A 27,482-nucleotide genomic window follows, 5' to 3' on the forward strand; every position below is an offset into this window, starting at 1 on the left:
CAGGTTGCTCGCGGTGCTGGGGGTGGGGTGTGGTGGCGGTGACAGGGGCAGCCAGCGGGTCCGGCTGGAGTCGCATCAAGCTTCGCGGGCGCGGGAGACGGGGAGGGGGTGCGGCGGACGTGGCGCTGGGAACCCCGGCCGAGCCATGGTGGCCGCCGCCTCCGCCTTTTCCCTGCGACCGGCGAGTCTTGCCTTTTTATCACGGAACGGTAATAGACTTTTTACTGGTCTGCGCTCTTTTCTCTGGTCGGCACTGAACCTTTACCCACTGTTTAATTCCCCACATAGGGCCTGACAGTAGTGGGCGTTGGGCGGCTACTTACTGGTTAGATGGATAAATGAATGAAGCCAGAATTGTCACCTAGGGCTATAGCAGAAAAAGGCTTGGAAACCGGGGTAAGTGGTTTGAACTATATCCCCTAGACCAGGATTTTCCAAACTGTACCTTATGACCTATTAGTGGATTGTGAGATCAATTTAGTGGTTTGCAATAATTTTTTTATGTGAAATAGAATTTTATAGAACAGAAGAATAGAATAGAATAGATCCGAGTGCATCACAGAAAGCAAGGGTAAGTTTGTTTCATAAAACTTTTACTTCAGTTATACATATCATGCGTATATATGCACATCCTGAACTAGTATGTGTGCCTTGAGTTGTGATTATTTCTTCCAATAGATTAAGTCAAGAAGGTTCTAAAACTCCTGCTGTAACCACAGGGGAGCCGTTGTGAAGGGTTTCAATTAAGGATGTGATATGATCAGATCTGTGGTTTGGGAAACTTCCTCAGACCATGGCATGAAGGGTATTTTGACCAGCGATGGTGGCAATGGGAGCATCTGAAAAGCTACTAGAGTCAACTGAGAAATGACAAGAAAGATAATGGCATGGAATGGAAAGGAAGGGGTGGGAAGGAGAAGTAGTGACTGACTGGAAGATGGTGCTTTTGAGGGGGTTGAGGCTTAAGATCTAGTACTATGGGCTTGATCTGGAATGCCGTAATTCAGGTAATGGAAACATCACAGCCAACGTCAATTCAGTAGGAGGAAAATCAATTATACTAACTTTTGAATTGAATTGACTGATCCATTTGGTCAGAATAATTAGCCCACATTGATATGAATTGCTCTGGATGCTAAATATAGTAATGACTAATGGGCTAGATTGTCCCAAGTATAAATTACCCATAACTAGTGTTTGAATCTAGTTGCTTAAACATTTAAGCTACTTTTATTATGCTATCACTACAGTGTATGAAATTATCTATGTTTTGAGTGGGGAAATCAACCTACATAGCCCATTGCTTATGAATTATCTATAGTTTACTCACCTACCTCAAATTCTTTTCTGGAACAAGACAAATATGAGGAAAAAAATCCAGTAACATGTAATTCATATAATTTAATATGCATTGCATATGAGAATAACTATTATTTTTGTTTCTCTATATAATAATTATGTCTTCTCTCGCAAAGTCCTCATTCATCTGGAAGAATTATATAATGTTCTCAATTTACTATGGATGGGCAATGCTTAACCTGGGTGGTATGTGGATCACCATATCTTAGTTGTAGGACGGGACCGCCTCCAAGCAATCTGAATGTAAATCAGGTATGGGTGTTGTCCTGAATAGTAATTTAGGAGCAGAGGAGTAATGGTGGACGAAGGTGCAGCCAAGGAATGAGACAAAATAAAATGTATTAGTTTTTATGCATTAGATTAGTAAGCTAATGATAAAATAATGATTAAAGGCTCACATTAGAGCAACAACTTTTAAATTTTGACCCTTATCATTTAATATTTAGTCTTACGTGTTAAACTAGATGTTAAAATTCCTAAAGGATGTTGTGGGCCCTGCATAGCACTTAGCAGTGCCCTGAGCCATGCTTACTGACTGAATGATATATTTATTAAAAATTACAATGTTGCCCATCAACAGACAATTGGCTTGAGGAGATGTGATATACAATGGAATATTACTCAGCCATGAAAAGAATGAAATATTGCTATTTGCAGCAACATGGATAGACTTAGAGAATATTATGCTTACTGAAATAAGTCAGAGAAAGATAAATACTCTATGATATCACTTATATGTGGAATCTAAAAAATAACACAAATGAATCTATAAACAGAACAGAAACAGATTCACAGACATAGAAAACAAATTTATGGTTACCAAAGTGGGGGAGGAGGGACAAATTAGGAGTATGGAATTAACAGATAAAAACTACTATACATAAAACAGATAAGCAACAAGGATTTACTGTATAACACAGGGATTTATGCCCAATATCTTGAAATAACCTATAATGGAATATAATCTGCAAAAAAAAAAAATCTGAATCACTATACTGTACACCTGAAACTGATATGATATTGTAAATCAACTATACTTCAATAAAAATAAATAAAATATTTTCAAGCTCTTAAAAAAATTCCAGTGTTAATTTCCAATTACCACTAAATTCTTTTTATAGCTAAAATGAATTACTTGAATTAAAGCCATCTGCTTAAAGGTACAACTATAAAGTTAGGTGACTTTTAAAAAAAACATAATGAAATATAAATTATGTTGTTCCTCAAAGTTGAAACTCCAGAAGGCTACACACTTGTTGAACAATAATGTAATTACTCAAAATGAAACAGGAGGGAAGGAGGCAGGGCACAGCCTTTGAAAGAATGACATAGCCTGAGGACATGACATAAACTGATTAGAACCAAATAGGTCCTAAATGGTGGACAAGTCGACTTCCACTAGACCTTGAGCCTCAGTATACGCCCACATCAGCAAGCTGAATGACACACCCACAGGCGCCATGACAGTTCCATAAGGATCAAAAAGTGAGCAGTGGCCCAATTCCTAGAAATCCCCTCCCCTTCCTAAAATAGCTGGAGTACTCCTCCCACTCTTTAGCCTATGAAATTTATATATCTTTATATCTTATTTATATATCTTTATATCTCTCCACTCCTATAAAAACTGACAAGGCTATACCCTGGGGCCTTTCTCACCTTCTGAGATGGCCCACACTCTGTCTGTGGAGTGTGTTTCTCTCTAAATAAATTCACTTCTTACCTAACACTTTGTCTCTCACTGAATTCTTTCTGCAATGAAACATCAAGAACCTGACCTTCGTTAAGTCCTGAAACCAGGTGTGTGATCTCAGTTGGAAGACTGTGGGTTTTGGCTCGGGTTCGAGTCCCAGCTGTGTGGGTTCAAGTCCCAATCTGAGGTGCATGGTTTCAAAATCATCAGCAAACTCTTTTGCAATTGCCTTTAAAGCCAATTTAAGAAACATACAAGAAAAACAATACACTTTATAAATACGGCTAATTTCTGTTACCCCTCCCACTGGAAAAAAAATACATATTTGGATTGTTCATTTTATTCATCATATTTGGCTTTAGATAACTCTTGGTTGTGTGTGTGTGTTTTTTTGTGTGTGCGGTACGCGGGCCTCTCACTGCTGTGGCCTCTCCCATTGCGGAGCACAGGCTCCGGACGCGCAGGCTCAGCAGCCATGGCTCACGGGCCCAGCCGCTCCGCGGCATGTGAGATCTTCCCGGACTGAGGCACGAACCCGTGTCCCCTGCATTGGCAGGCGGACTCTCAACCACTGCGCCACCAGGGAAGCCCTCTTGGTTGTGTTTTTAAAAATGTCCTTGAAGAATAAATTTGTAGCCATTAAATGTACTGAAATAAACATGACATAGGATCATTGTAATATACTAAATCTCCATATTGAGAAATTTTTAAAATTGTATTGAAGTATAGTTGATTTACAATGTTCGTTAATTTCTGCTGTACAGCAAAGTGACTCAGTGATACATATATATATATATATATATTCTTTTCCATCATGGTTTATCACAGGATATTGAATATGGTTCCCTGGGCTATACAGTAGGACCATGTTGTTTATCCATCCTATATATAATGGTTTGCATCTGCTAATCCCAAACTCCCAATCCTTCCCTCCCCTCCCCTCCCTTCCCCTTGGCAACCACAAGTTTGTTCTCTATGTCTTTGAGTCTGTTTCTCTTTCATAGATAGGTTCACTTGTGTTGTATTTTAGATTCCAAATATAAGTAATATCATATAGTATTTGTCTTTCTCTTTCTGACTTACTCTGCTTAGTATTATAATCTCTAGGTCCATCCACGTTGCTGCAAATGGCATTATTTCATTCTTTTTCATGGCTGAGTAATATTCCATTGTATGTGTATATATCATACCTTCTTTATCCATTCATCTGTCAATGGACTTTTTTTTTAAACATCTTTATTGGTGTATAATTGCTTTACAGTGGTGTGTTAGTTTCTGCTGTATCACAAAGTGAATCAGCTATACATATACATACATTCCCATATCTCCTCCCTCTTGCGTCTCCCTCCCACCCTCCCTATCCCACCCCTCTAGGTGGACACAAAGCACGGAGCTGATCTCCCTGTGCTATGCAGCTGCTTCCCACTAGCTATCTATTTTACATTTGGTACTGTATATATGTCCATGCCACTCTCTCACTTCGTCCCAGCTTACCCTTCCCCCTCCCTGTGTCCTCAAGTCCATTCTCTATGTCTGCGTCTTTATTCCTGTCCTGCCCCTAGGTTCTTCAGAACCATTATTATTATTTTTATTTTTAGATTCCATATATACGTGTTAGCATATGGTATTTGTTTTTCTCTTGCTGACTTACTTCACTCTATATGACAGTCTCTAGGTCCATCTACCTCACTACAAATAACTCAATTTCGTTTCTTTTTATGGGTGAGTAATATTCCATTGTATATATGTGCCACATCATCTTTATCCATTCATCTGTCGATGGACACTTAGGTTGCTTCCATGTCTTGGCTATTGTAAATAGTGCTGCTGTGAACATAGGGGTGCATGTATGTTTTCGAATTATAGTTTTGTCTGGGTATATACCCAGGAGTGGGATTGCTGGATCATATGGCAACTGTATTTTTAGTTTTTTGAGGCACATCCATACTGTTTTCCACAGTGGCTGTACCTATTTACATTCCCACCAACAGTGTAAGAGGGTTCCCTTTTCTCCACACCCTCTCCAGCATTTATTATTTGGAGATTTTTTAATGACGGCCATTCTGACTGGTGTGAGGTGATACCTCACTGTAGTTTTAATTTGCATTTCTCTAATAATTAGCAATGATGAGCATCTTTTCATGTGCATAATTGGCCATCTGTATGTCTTTTTTGGAGAAATAGCTATTTAGGTCTTCTGCCCATTTTTCAATTAGGTTGTTTGTTTTATTCTTATTGAATTGTATGTGCTGTTTGTATACTTTGGAAATTAAGCCCTTATAGGTCTCATCATTGGCAAATATTTTCTCCCAGTCTGTAGGTTGTCTTTTCATTTTGTTTTTGGTTGCCTTTGCTGTGCAAAAGCTTATAAGCTTGATTAGGTCCCATTTGTTTATTTTGGTTTTTATTTCTATTGCCTTGGGAGACTGACCTAAGAAAACATTTGTATGATTTATGTCATAGAATGTTTTGCCTATGTTCTCTTCTAGGAGTTTTATGGTGTCTTGTCTTATATTTAAGTCTTTAAGCCATTATGAGTTTATTTTTGTGTATGGTGTGAGGGTGTGTTCTAACTTCATTGATTTACATGTGGCTGTCCAACTTTCCCAACACAACTTGCTGAAGAGATTGTCTTTTCTCCATTGTATATTCTTGCCTCCTTTGTCAAAGATTAGTTGTCCATAGGTGTGTTGGTTTACTTCTGGGCACTCTATTCTGTTCCATTGATCTGTATGTCTGTTTTTGTGCCACATATTGAGAAATCTTAAACCGTGTATACAGGCTGAAACTGTATAGTGAGGATTGTCTATAATTAACCCATGGACCCCTCTCTTTAGGCATTCTTTCTTTAAAAAAATTTATTGATTGATTTATTTTTGGCTGCTTTGGGTCTTCGTTGCTGCACGCGGGCCCTCTCTAGTTGCAGCGAGCGGGGGCTACTCCTTGTTGCAGTGTGTGGGCCTCCTGTTGCAGTGGCTTCTCTTGTTGCAGAGCCCGGGCTCTAGGCGCACAGGCTTCAGTAGTTGTGGCATGTGAGCTCAGCACTTGTGGCTCGCAGCTCTAGAGCACAGGCTCGGTAGCTGTGGCGCATGGACCTCGTTGCTCCGCGGCATGTGGGATCCTCCTGGACCAGGGCCCGAACCCGTGTCCCCTGCATTGGCAGGCGGACTCCCAACCACTGCACCACCAGGGAAGCCCTCTCTAGGCATTAAGTTTGCTCAAGCATTAATACTAATAATACACAAATAAAGGGGAGAATTTTTACCGTGCATCTCCTAGGACCCAAAGTTGGTTAATGACAACTATGTTTGTAATATTAGCATCACCAGATGCCACAGCAGTTTGATTAAATGTAGATAGGAGAAAAACTATATTTTGCGACTATAAGCAAACATCTAGGTACACTTCAACATGTCTCCTAGGCACAAGAATAATCTCCTCCATAACCACAGTATAATTACTACACTCAGAAAATCCAGCATTGATACAATACCATCATCTAACATAAATCCGTATTCAAATATCCCCAACTGTCCATAGGCCACATGTTTTGAATTCAAAATTGAGAATCCCTCCCAGAAGGAAGTTCTCTACCACTAGGATTATATCTTTCACCTTCTTATCTGCCATATTCCTTGCACCACAAAAAGAAAACTCTTGGTTTGCTCTCATCTCTGCTGAATTTCAGGTCAGCTATTCTTTGTGTAATGTTTCCAAGCCAGCTATCCATTTGTATCTATTTTTGAGACATTTAATATGTATTTGGGTAATTCCTGGGTTAAAGTCCACTTCTCCCACAAGACTGTTTCACAAGGGTAGTGAGTGTTTCCTCCAGCCCCAAATGTATTTCCAGGTGCAAGTGCTTGGTGCATAGTAGGTTTTCAAGAAATATTTTTGGAATGAATGAATATATAAAGTGTTTAAGTTGGCAGAATGCCTGTATTGTCTTCATATCTCTCTGCATCCCATAGAGTGGGCCCTCGATGGGAGTTTAACAGACCTTTGTAAAGTGAAAATATTCAGCACCATAGCTGGAAGTATGCTTTGACTATTTCCTTTGCACTTTCCTTTGATATTTAATAACATTTAAAGAGCAGAAGAGGTATACAGGGAATGCTGAATTTGATCTCCAATTCAGTACACCGAGATGTAGGAATTTATTAACTATGGGGAGAATGATTGCTGTGACAATGGAAAAACTAATTTTTCATAATTTTCATATATTAAACTATCATTTATTATGCACTTACTAAGTGTCAAACACTGTGCTAACTACTTCACATGCACTGAAAATTTTTATTATTATATTTTTAAAGATAAGTTTTACTGAGGTACACTTGACATTCAGTAAAATTCATACCTCTTGGTGTACAGTTCCATGAATTTTGACAAATGCTTTAGTCACGTAACTAACTACCATTACAATCATGATATAGAATATGAATATTTCCATCACCCCCAAATCCTCTTATGTTCCCTATTAACACACGTCACTTACTCTTCCTACTTTAGTATATTTTTCTCATTTTTTAAAATAAATTTGTTTATTTTATCTATTTATTTTTGGCTGCATTGGGTCTTTGTTGCTGCGTGGGCTCTCTCTAGTTGCAGCGAGCAGGTGCTACTGTTCGTTGTAGTGTGTGGGCTTCTCATTGCGGTGGCTTCTCTTGTTGCGGAGAATGGGCTCTAGGTGTGCGGGCTTCAGTAGTTGTGTCACGTGGGCTCAGTAGTTGTGGCTCGTGGGCCCTAGAGCTCAGGCTCAGTAGTTGTGGCACACGGGTTTAGTTGCTCTGCAGCATGTGGGATCTTCCCAGACCAGGGCTCGAACCCATGTCCCCTGCATTGGCAGCCAGACTCTTAACCACTGCATCACCAGGGAAGCCCCTTTCCCATTTTTTTTGGAGAAGAAAAACTGAGGCTAAGAGCAGTTGAGTAATTTATTCAGAGTTACATAATTAGTAAGTGGCAGAGCTTGGACTCCAGCCAAGGTCTGTCTGACTCTAAATCACAAGATTTAAATATGCCACCCTGCCGTTACTACTTTGTGGTATTCCACTTGCTCAGCATTGTATTTCCCGTTTTGTTACACAATGGCCATAGAGCTGTAACAACAAGAGGAAATTAAAATGAACCTTTCAAAAATACTAAGAATAGGGTAAATGAATTACAAGATAAATTTTATGTCAAACTAGAGGTATATACTCTATTGCATAAGATTAAAAGCAAGTAAATTTTTGGTTCGTTGATATGGTAGTAAATATTTTAGTAGCTGTGAGTTTTAACTTTACTTCACAGCTGAGGACTCTATTAGCCACTTGAATCTAGGAATATCCTAGGATAAAATTTGGGGGTTTGTCGCTGCCTGACACGTCAGACCCAGACAGTTCCTGTCCTCAGGTAGCTTACCACTGAATCTCACAGATAAAACGATTACCTGCATTATGGTTTTATTTAGAGTTCTAACATGATGCATCTTAGCCTAAATCAGTTACAGAGTGTTTTGCTGAATTAGATAAATTAAAAATCTACTTAAAAATAATTTGAATAGATGGAACAGGGAATCCTCAAAGCAGCCTTAATATAATAAACATTTTGTATTTGTAGTATATTAGAAAGACAGTGTTCAATTTAACTACTAAATTTGGGGGTGGTTTGTTATGCAGCAAAAGACAATAGAAAACTGATACAGGTACTAGAGTATTGGTCTGTTCAAGTAGGAAGATCAAGTCACATTTTTGAAGTCTCCAAATTACAAATTAGCTGCATTTTGTAAGTCAGTTGTCTAAAATTTAGAATATATTGTCTCATAGAAACAGATGCATTTTCTTACCAAGTAGTTTGGACATAATTGAATCTTTATGTGGTAGTTCAGGATTTTTCCATTGCCTACATTCATTGCACATCTCTGAGGTTAAGATACAAAAGGTGCTCACAACTGAGTTGGCTGTTTATTGACCTTGTGCCAGGTCACTGCTTTTTTTTAAGCAAATGTTTTTAGACAAAAAACTAGTGGCTTAAAACTGCACTATTTATTTGGCTCATGAATCTGCTGGGCAGCCCTGGTCTGGGACAGGCTTAGTTGATCTCCAATCGTGTGTCAGGGATCAGTTGGTGGCTTGACTGGGTACTGGCTTGTACCAGATAATCTCACTCATATTTCTGATGGTTTGCTGTCTGTTGGTTGGGGGTAATAGGGGTGACTTAGCCACACATCTCTCATAATCCTGTAGGCTAGTTTAGGTATGTTCATAGAGCAGCAAGATTCCAAGAGAAGCAAGGAACTAAGCCCCAAAGTGCAAGTTCTTTTCAAGTACTGCTTGCATCACATGTGCTAATGTTTCATTTGCCAAAACAAGTCACATAACTCACCTAGATTTAAGGAGTGAGTAAATGGATTCTACTTCTTTATGGGAAGAGTGGAGAATTATGGGCATTTTTACAGTTTACCTCAATGTCAACTTAAATTCAGATAGAAAATATAAGAGAAGGCTAAAGAAAGAAAAAAAAAATCAGTGTAGGTTAGAGAGAGCTGGCCTCTTGACATCATTCTCTGTTGGAGAATGAGAAGAGATGTTAAATGCACCTGAGATTGCTGGATAGAGGGAGAAGAGTGCAAAGGGCATAATAAGATAGAGGACCCAGCTTCTATCTATCTATAAAATCTTGAAGATAGGCATCACATGACGTTGCCAAAGGGATGCACTCTGCCCCAGACAACCTCCTACCTCTTTAACTGCACTGTCTGGCCTCTGTTGTGTGTAGGCTCCCCCTGACCTGCAAAGCACTTAAATGTCAGTGTTACTCAGGGTTTTGTCCTTGCTCCTCCTTTATCTTTAGTCTACACATTTGCCCTAGGTAATTTCATCTGATTTCATGGCATCAGCTTCCACCTATTCAGTGATGAAGTCCAAATCTACGTATGTAGCCCTGACCTGTGGCCTCCATAACCATATGTCTCAATGAATTCTTAGACATCTGTGCCTATATTGCCTCCAAGCACTTCAGCCTCAATATGTTCAAAACCAAATTTATTTTCATGCCCAGAGACCCTGATCTTTCTCCTGCTTTCCTGTTTTTAGTTAATGGTTTCACCTTCATCCATTTACCTAAGCTAGAAATCTAACCTCATTGTCATTCTTGATTACTTCTTCTTTATTTACTACAATTCCTGGTGATTCCATCTCCTACATGATTTTATATTCATCCCCTTCAGTCCATTTCCACCCCATCACCTTGGTGTGGACTCTCATCACCTCTCCCCTGACCTCTTGCAGCAACCTCTTAACTGGTCTTCCTCAAATATTTTCACCTGTCTAGTTTTTCGCTACTCCATTCCATTCAGGGACGTTGTAAGACCCAAGTTTGTTCATGTCACTCTATTTAAAAATGTAAGCTGGGCTTCCCTGGTGGCGCAGTGGTTGAGAGTCCGCCTGCCGATGCAGGGGACACGGGTCCGTGCCCCGGTCCAGGAAGATCCCACGTGCCGCGGAGTGGCTGGGCCCGTGAGCCATGGCCGCTGAGCCTACGCGTCCAGAGCCTGTGCTCCGCAACAGGAGAGACCACAACAGTGAGAGGCCTGCGTACCGCAAAAAAAAGAAAAAAAAAAAAGTAAGCTGGGTCCCTATTGCCTACAAAGCTAAGTCCCAATTCCTTGAAAGCATGGCTCACCAAGTGCTTAGCAATCTGGCCCCACCTGATTGTACCAGCATCATCTCCTGCCATCCTGCCCCACCCCATCCCCTTTTATCCAACCTCACTGAACTTCTCACTATTCCCCACCAACACATGCCTTTGCACAATGCTGGGCTTTGGCCCATGTTGTTTACCCTTTCTGGATCGCCAGCCCTCTCTTCCCCATCTGATAAATTCTTATTCATCAGCGCAGCTCGTCAACCTGTCACCTCCCTGCTGATGACTTCCCCGAGCCATCCAGAGTTAGTCACTTGTTCTTTGTTCTCATAGCCTTTTGCCCTTTCCTTCGGCAGTGACCATCTTGTGTGCTTTTGGCTGCCTAGGTTCTTTTGAGTATCGGTGTTATGTTTGGCAAATTTTTAGCCACATGAATTCCATCTCTCTGACGTAGAACCCAGAAAACTCAAATTTCCCTTGCAGCTAAGAAGCCATTAAAGGATCTGAGCTCCCTCAATCAGATGTACCTGAATGGAACTTTTTTTTAGAAGTGAGCATTAGTGTGTAAGGGGGCAAGGTGTGGGGCTGATCTTCGGTCAAGAGTGATCAGAACAAGTCTTTGATTCTTGGAATGGCAGTAGCAGAGCTGCCTGTGTGTAGCCCCTACTGTGGAGAGGTGATAAGTGTGGTGTTTGCTAGACCAGCTCTCAGGAGTGGCTGGGCATGTTTGGGCTTCAGAGTCTGGCTCTCTAGCTTTGTGGGATAGTCTGTGAGCCATCTCACATGCCATGATAAGTTAATTTATTGCTTAAACAAGCCTAAGTTTGTCTACTTTTGCAATGACTGGAAAACAGTGAAACACTTTGGTTAGAACATATCAAGTTTTATGGTACAAGTTGTATTTTATCAAGTTGTATTTAAGTGTCTATTTCCCTCACTAGATTAATCACAAGTACTGTATTTTAGGCCTCCTATACGTAGTTCTAATTTCTTATCACTCAGATAAAAAATCTATATTGGGTGCCAACTCTGTGCCATGCACCGTGCTAGTCACTGGGGATATAATAGTAAAAAAGACCCATGTGATCTTTGCTCTTACAAACTAAACAGTCTACAAGATCTGTGCCTGAAACATTCTAGGTATCCAGTTAGTTTAAATACCAATTCATTTGATTAATTATTTCAATGAATGGATATTTACATTTTGAAAATGTAAAAATAAATGAGAAATATTCTTACGTTTCTCTTAGGCTAATAGGAGACACATATGTAAATAAATCATGTCCGTGCGATATGGACAGTGTGATAACTGAAATATGTTCCAGATTCCTTGATGGTAGAAGGGAATAGCATGAAGAATCTGCTTGGAGGAGTCAGGAATGAAAGAATGAATTACTGAACTTGTAATATTTGAGCAAGTGTGCTTGAGAAGATGTCCTCTTTTTTCCCTTTAACTTCTCTTTTCCCTCTTTCCCTCTTCCCTTCTCTTCCTTTTTTCTTGCTGATCCCTTTGCCCTTTAAGATTCAACTCAAGGGGCTTCCCTAGTGGCACAGTGGTTAAGAATCCACCTGCCAATGCAGGGGACACAGGTTCGAGCCCTGGTCCGGGAAGATCCCACATGCCACGGAGCAACTAAGCCCGTGTACCACAACTACTGAGCCTGCGCTCTAGAGCCCACGAACCACAACTACTGAAGCCCACGCGCCTATGCTCTGCAACAAGGGAAGCCACCGCAATGAGAAGCCCATGCACCGCAACGAAGAGTAACCCCCGCTCGCTGCATCTAGAGAAAGCCCGTGCGCAGCAACAAAGAGCCAACACAGCCACAAATAAATAAATAAATAAATAAGATTCAACTCAAGGGCTACTTTTATAATAAACCTTTACTGACCACTCCTCTTCCTCCCTCCCAAACTCCTAGGCTGGGTTAGTAATGTTTCCAAACTCCCATAAGGCCTGGTACGTACCTCTACTAATTCTCTTACCCTTTGACGTATATCATCTATGTGTCTTGTCAGTCACCAACCACCCTCCCCCCCCAAGTCAAGGCCTGGCACATAATTAGTACTCAGTAAACTCAATAAATGTTTCTTGAGGAAATATAAATTAAGACTACGGTGAGATAACATTACACTTCCATCAAAATGGCTGAAATTTTAAAAATTGATATCAAGTGTTGATGAAAATATAGAAAAACTGGAAGTTTAAAACATTGCTGAAAGGAGAATAAATTGATACAACCATTTTGGAAAAATTTTTGGCAAAATCGATTGAAGCTGAACATATGCCCACCGTGTTACCCAGAGGCTGAGCTCCTGGGTACATATCCAAAAGAAATGGATGCTTATAGTGAAACAGGTTCACACCAGCTTTATTCATAATAGCCCCAATCTGGAAACACCTAAATGTCCATCCACAGTAGAATAGACAAGTGAATTGTGGTATATTTATATCATGGGAGAGTACACAATAATTTTTTTAAATGAAAAACTGCTATGTGAAGCAATATGGATGATTCTCATAGACTAATATTGAGCAAAAGAAACCAGAGACAAAGAGGTACATCTTGTGATTCCACTTCAGTGAAGTTCCAGAAGAGTCAAAATTAATCTCTGGTGATATAAATTGAAATAATGGTAAACTTTTACAGAAGGGAGGGGTAAGGCAGTGGAAGGGGACAGGAGAGGGACTAAGGTGGTTTGGGAAATATTTTTATAATGGTATATTTAAAATCCACATACAGAAGGATTTTCTAAGGCAATGTCAACTGTCCTTTTTAAAAACATTTTATACCCCCAACCACATAAATATGTAAATATTTGAGTTATATACTTAATGGTTTGTGCTTTTTTTTTTTACTATATGTAGGATTACATTGATAAAAATGTAAATATAAAAATAATTAAATAAAAATGAATGTCCTTGAATGAATGAATGAATGAATGAATAAGTTGGGTCTTCAAAGAGCAAAGAAAGAAGAAAGTATTACAGTGTAAGAGGGACTTGTACTGCATAGAATTTTAAAGCAGTACTTGGTTCTTCAGCACTTTATACTCCAATAATGCCCAAAGTGAATTGCTCATGGACTTCTTTTGCTTAAATATTAGTCCCCTTTGCTACTTAACCAGGATTGTGTGGTTAAAAAAGGAAATCATTAACAGTAAAGCAGATGTCAGAGAGGCCTGTGGGACTGGCATTAATTCACAATGAGGGATCTATTAAGCCCTTGGGAACTGGGGAATATGCCTCATTCCCTTCAGTTTTTTATCCTTTTGTGCTTTATGAGGTGCAAGTACAAATTAATTTTTCAGACTCTTGAAGGGAGAGGAGAGGAGTTGGCACCCGTGATTACAAACAGGAACAGAAGCCACCCCTCACATGACATTGCTCAAGACACCTAAAGGCCAGAGTAGATTAGTTCTAATTGCCGAGCAGCCCGGCCACGGGATACGCCTCTCCCCATCCTTCTTTCAGGCGGGGCTCGTGGCTAAGCATTCTTCGTGCCAGCCTTGCGAAGGCCAAGAGTGACCAGCAACTCCTCAGACGACCGATGGCACATGCGTCAGAGGTGGTGTCAAAACCCGACCCGACTGTTGCTCCCACTACAGGGTAGAGGATGCAGCGTCAGGAGACGCGGTTCCCAGGATGTCCAGTAGGTGTCGCTGTCCCGCGGCCCCCGCACTCCTCGAGGCCCGGGCCGGGGGCGTGTCCTCCCTACCTTCGGACTCCGGCGCGCGCACCTCACCTGGGCTCCCGCCCCGTGCCTTCCGCGCCGCGGTCGAGTGGGGGGGCGCGCTGTGCTGCGGTCCCGCGACCAGGGGGCGGGGTCGGACGGCGCGCTGGGAAAGGCGGGCCAGCTTGGCGCCCAGGTGCGTTCTTCCACAAGGGCCGGGCGGCGGAGACGGCAGCATCCGAGAAGCCGGAGGAGGAAGCAGACGAGAAGATGCCACTGTCGCTGCCACCTCAGGGCGACCACGGGGAGTCCAGTCCGTCCAGGACCCCCAAGAAGCACGCCTCTTTACATATTTGGCGCTCCAAGAAGAAACAGCAGCCTCCGCGGTCTGACTGTGGGGTGTTCATTCCGCACCCGCCCCCGGCGTCCCTCGGCGAGGCCAGGTAAGCCCCTCGCCGAGCTCCCCCCTCCCCCCAACAGTCTCACCTCCTCCTGCCCCCTTTCTACTCCTGCTGCGCTGACCCTGGAGTCCTCTCCACCGTCAGCCCGCTCGACCCCTCTCGGAGAAGGGGAAAGGCCCAGGGTCGTTTCCCCCGGCAGGAGCGTAACGGGCTCCAAGGGGGGGATGTGGTGGCCGCTGCGTGTGACCGGGTTCCTCGCGGCTTCTGGCTCAGACCAAGCTCCAGCGAGAGGAACTTGTGCCCACCCATGTGGCCTTTATTTTGACTGGCAAAGACTTTATACCAGAGTCTATACTATCAACTTGCTAACGAGAGCAAGGGTTGTGAAGGGTTATTACCATAACGAACGATGATCGGAGCTCCACCTGGGGATTCTGTAAGACTTGATAGTGGTGCCTGAATTGTGAAGAATCCCACTCTTGCAGTTGTTATATCTCCATTGTCCTCACAGGATCCGATGGAGGAAGAAGTGGGAGGAATGGTTACCCCCATTTTATGCGTGGAGAATCTGAGACCAAAGGGTGAATGGCTTGTCCCCATTGGAATCAGTGGCAGAACCAGGCAGAACCTAGTTATTCAAAGTGTAAATGCCATTGTGCTTTTAAATTCTTTGCCATGATTTTGTGATGATTTTATCCTTTATGCATAATTATTCAATTATACTATCTGAACTGATGGATTCGTTGAATAATCAATTGGATGTAACAGTATTTTTATGGAGTACAGGTGTGTGAAATATTTTTAATGAAGGACAGTTGGCAATATCCAGTATATCCTTCTGTATGTGTTTTTAAAACACACCTTTATGAACAATGAGAATAATATTGTGCAAGATTTGCATTGTAGGAATATTTTTCCTTTGTTTCTAAAAAAAGTCTTAATTTGGAACACACTTTTATTCATTTAGCAAATATTTTATTAACTAAGTGCTGGGATATCAAAAACAATGAGAGTGGTCTCTGTTATCAAAGACTTTTTAGTGTCTTGAGGAGCCCAAAAAGTAAACAGTGGGATAAGTGCTATGATAGTTGTTAGCATAGAGGAGGGGATCTAGGGAGGCTTCCTGGAGGAGGATGACTGAAGCACTTTAGTCAGACAGAAAAAGGGAGGAGCAACAAGTTCCAGGCAGAGGTGCATTATGAGCATCGCCAACACTTGGAAGAAGATGGTACTTTCTGAGAAGTACTTCCTGAACAGGTGGTTCAGGGCAGTCTATGTGTGAGGGCATAGGGAGAGGTGTGCTAAGAGAGAAGGTATTTTTTTTTTCTCATATTTATCATTCCCGGTAGTGATTGGTTGTAATAGAACTTTTTTTTATCCACATAAAGACTTACTGTGCTTAACTAATTGAAATTTCTAACAAAATATGTTACTTAATAATGATGTATCCAACATAAAAGCATTTTTCCTATTACCTCAGTAAATATTTTAAAAACTTCCATAGTGGTGCTTCTTATTTGACCTAGTCACATCATTTCGTATCTATCAAATGAGATAATGCACAGCTGTAAACAATTTATTCAAATGCAAATACTTTTTAGATTAAAACTTAAAATAGGAGTCTTTGTTTCTCTCCTCGAGCTTCATGTACTTTAGTTCAGTCTTGAAGCATTCCATTCTTTCCTTCAGAACTATGATGAACTTTGTACTAACAAATGTCCTGAGAACTAAACTTACTGGTCTGTCTTTGGGATGTTTTTCTAGTTATACCATGTTTATAAATATTTTGTTTACTTCTGAGAGATTGTACCTGTTTCTAGTAAAGAGAGCAGCTAAAGCACACTTAGGTTTCTGGCCCATCTTTGGCCAATGTGGCTCTCTTGAGCCATCTGCCCTGTACGTTCATTTCTGTCCAGGATTTGGAGGTGGTGGACCTCAGCTGGAATGTGCAGCACTCACTGTGGCCTTTGTTTCTACATAACGATGGGACAGTCAGGAGGCCACACTTATCTGCTGGGCATACACGATTAATATTGTGGGCTTTTAGAGCAAATGAAAGTGAATTTATGTCCTGGATGCGTGACCTTGCGCAAGTTACTTCACCTTTCTGAGTCTCAGTTTCTTCATATGGAAAATGGAGAAAAGAGTAATACTAACTTTGTAAGGCTGTCATGAATATCACATGATAATTCATGTGATTAAATGTAAAACTCTTATCACGTTTCTGGACACAAAGTAGAAACTCAGTAAATGTAAAGCCATCACCACCATCACCACCACCACCACCACCACCACCACCACCACCACCATCATCATTATTATAAATGCAAAGGTCTAATGGGAGAAATGGAAAAAACAGGGTTGGGGAGGGGGAAAATGCTTCTCTTCCTAAAAGAGCTTTTACCACTCCAACGATGGTTCAAAGTTTATTGATGTCAGATTTCTGTATTCTGCAAATATTTGTGACTTTCAGTGTAGATGTTCTAAAATTCAGTGACCATTGCTTGCTTTCTTTACATAAAATAATTTGAACATGGCTGACTCTCTTCTTGAAATTCACCCTTAGAGGTTTTTTTCAGCTTGGTTTTGGTAAACATGTTAATATGTAATTTTCCATAGAAATAGAGCCTCGCCCTTCTGGGTCAGCCTCATCTCCTGTCTCGTCTATTCTGCTCTTGCCATCAGAGGGACCACGTTGGTGTGTGGAGAAGGCATGGCGAGCTGTGGCCAGACTTTCCTTAGCAGCCATTAGTGGCACCGTCATTTATTAGGTTTTGAATTATACTTCATTTTTTTAAAAAATTTTATTTATTTATTTTTGGCTGCGTTGGGTCTTTGTTGCTACGTGCGGGCTTTCTCTAGTTGTGGCGAGCGGGGGCTACTCTTCGTTGCGGTGTGCGGGCTCCTCATTGCGGTGGCGTCTCTTGTTGCGGAGCACGGGCTCTAGGGGCACGGGCTCTGTAGTTGTGGCTTGTGGGCTCAGCGCGGGCTCAGTAGTTGTGGCGCACGGGCTTAGTTGCTCCTCGGCATGTGGGATCTTCCCGGACCAGGGCTCGAACCCATGTACCCTGCATTGGCAGGCGGATTCTTAACCACTGCACCAGCAGGGAAGCCCTTGAATTATACTTCATTTTGTAAACAGTTTATTCAGAGTGTGGATTCTCTATCTGGGTTTAAATCCCTGTTCTACTTACTGTGACACTGAGCTGTGTCATCCTGGGCAAGTTATTATCCTTTCTGTGCTTCAGTTTTCTCATCCATAAAAGGGACATAATAAGCATTGTTATAAAAATAAGTTAATGCATGTCAAGTGCTCAGAAAAGTGACTGGCACATTATGAGTGTTCAATAAATGGGAGCTGTTTCTCCTTTTTCTTACTACTATCTTGCCTATACTTTCTTTTTTTTTTTAATAAATTTAGTTTATTTTATTTATCTTTGGCTGTGTTGAGTCTTTATTGCTGCGCACGGGCTTTCTCTAGTTGCAGTAAGCGGGGGCTACTCTTCGTTGCAGTGTGTAGGCTTCTCATTGCGGTGGCTTCTCTTGTTGTGGAGCACAGGCTCTAGGCATGCAAGCTTCAGTAGTTGTGGCACGCAGGCCCAGTAGTTGTGGCTCGTGGGCTCTAGAGCGTAGGCTCAGTAGTTGTGGCACATGAGCTTAGTTGCTCGGTGGCATGTGGGATCTTCCTGGACCAGGGCTCGAACCCGTGTCCCCTGCATTGGCAGGCGGATTCTTAACCACTGTGACACCAGGGAAGCCCTATACTTTCTTTTGAGTAGTAATTTCATTGTTTATTTTCTGCTAGAAAATAGTTCTTCCTTTTTATTCTCCCTAATCAAGACATCCAGTGTTATTTTGACTAGAAATGGGCTCTTCTCTAAGGTCAGTACAGTGAATTAAAAATGATCACGCACGAACTGAACTGAACTCGAAACCTAGAAGCAAGCATTAATGCTCTCTGCAGGGAAGCCAAACTCAGGTGATGGCTGGGCTCCATAATCCTCTGAAAATCAGCAGACCTGGTTTCATTTGGAGGAAAAAATGCAGCCAGAGCCAGAGAGCAGAGCATCCTCATTTCAGGGTACATATGTTCAAGTTTTGGGACTGTCAGCAGTCCCTTAGTTTTTCTGTCCTGGCATGGACCTTTTCCTTCTATAAAGGGAAAACAACTTACTCCCTGTTTATATCACTAGAGTGTTGTGAGGATAAACTGCTGTTTTATTCCATGAGAAAAAGAACAATAAAATGTTATTTGAAAGCGTTCTGGAACTGTAGAGTGTTAGTCTTCGTGACTTAACTGATTCTAGTTTTCAGTCTTTTGTGGCTGGTTTAGTGTTTAGAACTCTAAACAGGTTTAATTATTTTCTAATATAAAGGGCATAGCTAGATAAGCCTAAGTTTGTTTTACCTAATATTGCATCTAAACTGGTTAATACATACTGGGTTATTTCCCTTATTTAGCTTATGCCAAAGGCAAGAGTTTGAAATTTTAAGTTTATGTCGTTTCACCACTGATAAAGCAGGAATTTAAATTTTAGCCCTGTCACTTACTAGCGGTAAGCTCCTGGGGAAGTTTCTTTACTGCTCTAACTTCAGTTTCATGATCTGCGACCTACCTCTTAGCATTGTTTTGGAGACTTCTAAATATATATTTACAGTGACTAGCACAGTGCCTGGAAGATAACAGAGGCTCAATAAATAGCTCTGAGAGCACGCTGCAGTGAAAAAGGCATAGACTGTGGTGTTGGACAGACTCAGTTTCAAATTTGTCTCTGCTATTTGGATAAGTTTTGCTAAGCGTCAGCTTTCTCTGTAAAATGGAGACAATAACACTTCTCTTCTGGGGCTCTCTGACGGTTAAATACTATCTATGTAAAACACCTGGCCCAGGGCCCAACCCGAAGCAGGTGCTGGACAGATGAAAGGCGACGGGAGTGGGAGTGATTGTGGCAGTGATGTTGTAATTGTCGTTGTCTGCATAGTAATGGTGGTAGCATTCATAAATCCCTTTGTACTTTGTAAGTGGAGTCAAACAACTCCAGAAGTCCAGGAGAGGTTGTAACCAGGTCTGTCAAGACTTGAAGTACCTTTGGGTATCTGGAAGTACCTTTGTAGTTGTAAAAGTGCAGGCCTTTGTGCGTTCAATGACTTAAAAGTCTTAATACATCTGATTTAAGAAGCCAAAGACAAACTTTATACTTGAAGTCAGAGGCATTTCTCCTGAAGTGATTTTTTTGGTTTTGTTTTTTTAGATTTTTTTAAAATGTGGACCTTTTTTTTTTAAAGTCTTTATTGGATTTGTTACAACATTGCTTTCTGTTTTTATGTTTTGGTTTTTTGGCCACAAGGCATGTGGGATTTTAGTTCCCCAACCAGGGGTCGAACCCACACCCCCCGCATTGGAAGGCACAGTTTTAAACCACTGGACCACCAGGGAAATCCCTCTCCTGAAGTGATTTTGGAGTCTACGTTTAGTATAGGATAATTCTTTGCCACTTATCTCTGTCATTATATTACTTTATCCACTCTATTTCTACACTTTTAGTCATAATCTTCTTAGTCCATAACCAAGTGATATGAACACTTTTGGAGACCTTTAGTACTTCTGGGCTTAGGTTTATTTCTTTTTTCTTCTGTAGCTTTCAATTATAAATTTTATTTATAAGGATGAGACAGCGAATCACTGCTTTACTATTCATGCATGATTAGAGCCATGTAGCAAAGATATTCAATATTGTAAAGTTTATTTTCTAACTGCTAATATTCATTCAAAATGCCCATCTTACTATGAACATTAAAAACACTTATCTGTCTTAACTTTTAGTTCACCTAAGGCGTTGGTTGTGTTTTAGGAATGTCCATGCAGAAAAAAGTGATTTAGTTATTTAAAAAAATTGTGTCTGGTGAGATTATTTGAATCTTGAACTGTATGCATTTCTGTTTACCTTGAAAAATTTATCAAATGATTGTTTAATCTCCCTTTCATGTTTTAGCTACTGTATAGAAGATCTAGAGATCCTGTTCATGAAAAGCAATGCAATCTTACCTACAGAATCATTTTTCTAGGATTAATGATACATTATTCTATGGCAGCAAATTCCTTTCTGTATCTTATTGAAATGATTCTCAATCAGAATTTAAAGAGAAGTTTCTTATGTCCAACAAACACTTACTGAGCACTTATTCTGTATCAGGCACTGGGAAAAAGAACAATGAAATTAGAGATGACCTCTGCTCCTAAGATACTTGTAGTCTAGTGGAGGAGGGGCATATGGGTGAATAAAGTAGCATATCATGCATTAAGTGCAGAAACAGAAGATTTAATCAAATGCACTGAGGTCAGAAGAAGGATTACCTTGAAGGAGGAGAAAATTTTTTCTCTCCTGAAGAAGTTTTACTCATACTGAATAATTAATGAGAATTTTTATTCTCTCATACAGAGATCGTCAAAGGCTCTAAATCTTCTTCAGATTATGATCATCTTAAACTATATCCAATACTGGACAAAAAAAAAATCAAGGAAACTTTTATTTTGTCAGTGACATTTAAAACAAAGAGAATCATGTATTCAGGATTATGCATAAATAATTTTCTATTTAAAATATCTAGAGCCTTAGATTATCTCAGCTATTCTATCGCATTTTGGCACCTAGGAATAAATATTGGCCTTCAATTGTGACATATTGATTTGAAAACCGCTGAAATTATAGGTAAACATGATATTAATACTCTAAAATTACAGGCTGAAAATGAGTGGTTCTTGACATTTTTTAGATAGATTTACAGATCCAAAGAGGATTGTTACATAGGGTACACAGCTAACTTGGTGTTTACTCAGTCTCCGTCAGAATGATTCTGGAGTCTCCTTCAGGAAGAGTCCAGCATTGCCTGTGTTCTAAAAGCAAGGTGTTCTTCCTTAAGAGCAACCTATCTTTATTGTCATACCAAATTTCCTGGCATATCCAACAGGTGTCTTTTCATATATTCACTTTAGAAAAATGAATTCTGGACTTTTACCCAAGAGAGGATTGAAATGTGAATTCAATATCTTGTCCCAAAGTGAGTTTTCAAGATAAGATATGTATAAATATCTGACACTTGTGGGGATTTTGGCAAGAAAGGCCAGTCAATTGTTTATGAGTCTCATTAGCTCACTTATTGCTCCCTTAAAACACAGCTGTGTTGGGGCAACGCAAATGCCTCATCAAAATACCTCTGTGGGTTCAGGTTTATGAGACGCCTTCATGCTAGAGAATGAGCACTTGCTTAGTGCTGTCTTTACAGCACTGTGTGTCTCCTGGATTGGCCTATTCAATGGGAGTGAAGCAATGACAGAGAAACTTCATAACAAGGGATCATTTTGACAAAGTACCAGGAGACCCTGAGACACACAGGTGAGGCAGAGAATCCTAAGTCCGTTTGTGGTGTCCCAGTTTCTCTCATCTACAAGTTATAGATAAAACGAGGACAGGTAGAACCTGTAGCTAACACGGAAAAATGAAACACAGAATTAACGAGTGCCTTTTGTTCTTTACCTTCCCCTGTATGGAAGTTAAATGAGTGAAAATAAGTTACTGTTAAGCTTGGCAAGATATTGGCTTGTAGTTTGGTTCTCTAGTTGGATAGTTTTTTATCTTGAAGTTGGGGTCAACAGGCAAAATAACATGTGCTATGAATAAGACAAGAAAATACAGGAGGCATTTGATTTATAATAACTTTAGACCATGTCTATGAAAACATTGTTTTCCATCAAGATTTCATTGAAAGATGCAGTTTATTTAACATACACTGTGTCTGTCAGACACTGTTCTAAGTACTTTACAACTATTAACTCACTACAGTTAATTCATAACATCCCTGAGAATTAGGTAATATTATCAATATTATTCCTATTTTGAGGAAGAATGAGGTACAGAGAGGCATATGGTAACTTGACTGTCAGGGAGTTCATTATGGTTGGGGCTAGGGTTCTCCAGCTGGTGGTCTTGAGTCCTGCAGTTAATCACTGCAAATTGAAAGCACTGTGGTTAATGCTACCTTCTTTGTATTCCCACAGTGAGTGTATTTAGGTTGTAGATTTCACATGCAGGAATTATAATATACATAGGAAAACAAGTTAATGTTTGGTACTAAACAATTTCTATATTAATTAGTGAAGAGAAAAACTATTTAAATACATTAAAGTACAATGTGTTAAATTCTTGGAAGAAAAAACAATTTTAAAGCAGAAATTCTAAAGTATATGTTATATCCAAAAGCATCCATGTCTAGATCCTTAGTCTGGGGCTTCTGCCCAAGCTTCGTCAGGAAACAGCATGACCTGGAAGGGGACCTGGTTGGTACACCCTTCTTCGTCCCTCACAGTCTCGACCCAGGCAGTAGAGTGCAAAGTCAGATATAAGTGGCTAGCTAGGTGGCCCTCAGAATTTATAGTTGCTGCTCAGGCTAAGTGGGGTGTCAGAATTTCTCAAGGAGTAACTCTCACTTAGGTCTCTAGAGGTCCTGCTGCTTGAATCCTTTGGTTTTACTTGCTGATTTATCATTGAGGGTTCCCTGTTAACGAATACAAGTTTCACCTTATGTTGACCTTACACTTCAAGGATTATAAACTACTGCTGGTATTTTATCCCTCATGAAGCTCGTAATGGCTCTGTGCAGTAAGCCCAGACCCTCATTTTATAGATGAGGGAACTGAAGTTCAAAGAACGTAATGCAAATGGGGAAATGCAACTAAAAGCAGGTTTTCTGCTTTCTGCTCAGCTGTTCTTCTGGACTCTCTTGGGTTATAGACTGTACCGCTCCATTCCTGGCCTCTACCCAACTCTGGCAGGAGCCCAACTGACTCATCTAACTTCCTGATGACTATTATCTGGGAAATCTTTGCCTAGATTCATAAACCAACAACTATGAGACTGTCTGATCCCCAGATTGAGTTATTAGTTATTCAGCTGGAATATACGCTATAGTCTGGTTACTGACATACTGAATACTTTCAGAGTTCCTGCTATAATTAGTACTTCACCTACTACCTAAAAAACAAAAAAGAAACAAACCCAAACAAACAAAACACGCACACACACACAAAATATCTTAATTCATGTTTTCAAAAAATGTTTAAAGTTTGCACAACCCATATTTTATAATAATAAGATGGTCTTTAAAATTATAGAGTAGGGACTTCCTGGTGGCGCAGTGGTTAGGAATCCGCCTGCCAGGGCTTCCCTGGTGGCACAGTGGTTGGGAGTCTGCCTGCCAATGCAGGGGACACGGGTTCGTGCCCTGGTCCGTCAGGATCCCACATGCCGCGGAGCGGCTTGGCCCGTGAGCCATGGCCACTGAGCCTGCGCGTCTGGAGCCTGTGCTCTGCAACGGGAGAGGCCACAACAGTGAGAGGCCCGCATACCGCAAAAAAGAAAAAAAAAAAAAAAAAAGAATCCGCCTGCCAATGCAGGAGACATGGGTTCGAGCCCTGGTCCAGGAAGATCCCACATGCCACTGAGCAACTAAGCTCGTGTTCCACAACTACTGAGCCTGCACTGTAGAGCCCACGAGCCATAACTACTGAGCCCACGTGCCACAACTACTGAAGCCCACGTGCCTAGAGCCTGTGCTCCGCAACAAGAGAAGCCACCGCGATGAGAAGCCCACGCATCGCAACGAAGAGTAGCCTCTGCTCTTCACAACTAGAGAAGGCCCGCGTGTAGCAACGAAGACCCAACGCAGCCATAAAAAAATAAATAAATGAAATGAAAAAAAGTATAGAGTATATGAATGTGTCCCCCTAAAATTCATAACTGAAGTGCTAAACTCCAATACCTCAGAATGTGATTGTATTTGGAGAGAGGGACTTTAAAGAGAAAAAGTTAAATAATGAGGCCATTAGGGTGGGCCCCAAACAAATCTAACTGTTGTCATAATAAGAAGAGGAGATTAGGATACACAGAGAGACACCAGGGGCACGTACGCACAGAGGAGCAACCATGTGAAGAGGCAGCAAGAGAGCAGCTGTCTGTAAGCCAAGGAGAGAGGCCTCAGGAAAATCAACCCTGCCGACACTTAGGTCTGGGATTTCTAGCCTCCAGAACTGTGAGAAAATAAATTTCTGTTGTTTTATCCAAAAAATAAATAAAATAAAATTATAGAGTCTATCCATATTGTACCCATTCAAGAATTCCTTTTATGGGGCCTGACATAATAATGGTGCTGAGATGGGGAATATATTTTATTTATGATCTGTCATTTAAATGTTTTCGTAATACTGATGAATTTCATAAATATTCTACGAAAGCACAGCTTGATTGTTTTTGCCTCTGCTATTAGAAAAAGTTGACAGTAGAACCAAACTGTTGACATTGATGTTGACATACAGTGTAAGTGTGTCCTTTATCATGAGTGCCATGTGCAAACCTAAGAACTGGCCCTTTTCAAGCCTGTGCAGGGGAGGCTGCCCCAGGCCTTGCCAGCCGTTCTTGGCTCTACTTGCAAAGGTTGGCTTGCTTGCCCACTGTTCCCCTCCTGAGAACTAAGTGGTTGCTATTATCTGTAAGAAATATTATCTTGCTGTTATTATATGCAAAACAAAATGTAGTTGCTCCAAGGTGGGGTTACAAAACTATTCTCTTTTACTATTGACTCCCCAAAACAATTTTGTCTGGAATAGACTCAGTTATCGATCAGGAATCCTTCATTGGAGGCTACTTTGGATGGAAACAAGAACATTTGTATTCCCCATATGTGTCAGTAAACATGTTTAAACAAGTTAGTCTAAAACTAGAAATTGGATAATTTTTTTCAAGATAAAAGCAAAGTATGACAAGTATGACTGAATATCCAGCATTGGCTCAGTTTTGACTTTTACCACTTTGCATATTGTGATTGTCCTAATCTCATCCTGTAAGAAGTTTCAAGTACTTTGACCTAGAAGTCATAGTAGCTAGTGTATTACCGGTGCTTAATTGTATCCTTCCTTGTTATTTCACTTTTATTTAAAGCTCTTTTTTATGCCCATAAGGGAACAATCAGTCCTAGATCTAGGTGATAACTTGATGCATTGAGGCTGTGTTTGCTTCATCATGTGGTTTCCCACAGAGAAGCTCCTCAGGAATTTATGCATCGATTTCCTTGCTCACTACAGGACTCCTGGTTGCTTTCTGTGTGTGTAATCATACTCTGGTTACAATTCCACAAATTTACAAAGCCAGCAGATGTTAAACAAAGGGGAGCACCAATTTTTATCTTCATGCCACCCAGGAACTGATCAACAAAGAGCAAAAGACAGCCAGTTGGGTTTGGGCTGTTTTCTGAGGAAAATGGGTGCGGAGGTGGGGAATGGAGGAGGGGAATTCTTCTCAGCCCAATAATTCCCAACCTCTCCTATAAGTTAAGTAAACATAAGAAACTTAAGAATACATAGGTGGGGACTTACCTGGTGGCTCAGTGGTTGGGAGTCCGCCTACCAATGCAGGGGACATGGGTTCGATCTCTGGTCCGGGAGGATCCCACATGCCACGAAGCAACTGAGGCCATACGCACGGCTACTATGCCTGTGCTCTAGAGCTCACGAGCCAAAAAGAAAAAAAAAAAGAATACATAGGTGAAAGGGCACGAATTGTTGATTACCTATTATGTGACAGTTGCCTTAATATTCAGTGTATCTCATCTAATCTTCATAATAGCTCTGCTAAGTAGGTGACTTTACCCCCATTTTTACAGTTGAGAACACAGAACCTGAAAGAGGGGAAGTAGCTTACCCAGGCTGATTTAGCTGGTACATGACAGAACAGTATTTGAACCCAGGTCTTTCAGACTCCAGAGCTCATAATATTTTCACCACACCATGAGAAAACTAAAGCTGATTGGATGAGCAGTTGGTAGAATGTGTGAATGAGTGTGTGTGTGTGTGTGTGTGAGTGTGTGAGGTAGTTAAAGAACTGAAGCATCAAACAGAAATGTAGTTATCCATTTACTCTCAGAGCAATCACCCTTTCAAAGACCAGGAAAGATGCATTTCTCCTTTTTAATTATCTGCACACTACCACATCCTATTTAGAAAAGGGGAATACTCAAGAATGCAGAATTCATGTGTGCTGGGAAGTCCATGAGGCATTCTTGTTTTCCTGGGAACATTTGACTTGAGATAATACTGCCGAGAATCAGTGACTCGGTCCCTGAAGTGTTAGCTAAACTTGTTGCACCTGATTTCCAATCTGCTCTCAAAGCCACCAAGCCTTTACCTGTTGCTGAGATGATTCACAGAGTATGCAAAGGGATCTAAGGTGAAAAATGTTGAAGATTTTCCACTCTGCGCAAAGATTAATCATAGCCCTAGAAGAGGAAAGAAGATGCTGGTGACCAAAACTCGGAATTTATAGGAAATACTGTTGGCTTGAAAGATGTAGATCTAGAGGGTTTGATGTAAAAGGATTATGAAAACCCTTTAAATAATCTTTCTCTTTATAGGAGCTAGCAAGTTTGTCTTTAGTGCTCATTTCTCTGAAAATTGAATTTTATTTTGACTTTTATGTGTTTGAGTTATTCTTAAAATTACATTTAAGAATGTTCATTAATTTCTATGAGTATTATTATACGCACAAAACTAACTTACGATAGGTCATAGAAGAGAGTGAATTTCTTTTTCCATTATACTAGGCTAAAACTTCTGCTCTGGTACTTAAATTTATTGTAGTTATTTTAAAGCATAAATTACTATAGTCATTAGTACTGCCTAAT

General features: G+C 40.7%; 1 protein-coding gene across 3 annotated transcripts in view; it reads left to right on the forward strand.

Moving 5' to 3' along the window:
* The first annotated feature begins 14,496 nt into the window (after nt 1–14,496).
* Nucleotides 14,497–27,482, forward strand: part of CRYBG1 (crystallin beta-gamma domain containing 1) — a 205,168-nt gene continuing 192,182 nt past the window's right edge. Inside the window, exon 1 of one of the 3 annotated variants that reach the window (XR_016395103.1) lies at nt 14,497–14,795. Coding sequence is in view for 2 of the 3 variants with exons in the window: in XM_089921609.1 (XP_089777735.1) it covers nt 14,623–14,795 (173 nt within the window). In the remaining variant the exon portion in view is untranslated. The remainder of the gene's footprint in view (nt 14,796–27,482) is intronic. The other 2 variants (XM_089921609.1, XM_089921610.1) reach the window with 2 other exon arrangements.

This window comes from Delphinapterus leucas, chromosome 12 (genome assembly GCF_059928025.1).
Source record: "Delphinapterus leucas isolate spDelLeu-1000000601 "Yukka" chromosome 12, BTC_Dleu_Yukka2, whole genome shotgun sequence".
NCBI classification, from domain to species: Eukaryota; Metazoa; Chordata; class Mammalia; order Artiodactyla; family Monodontidae; genus Delphinapterus; species Delphinapterus leucas.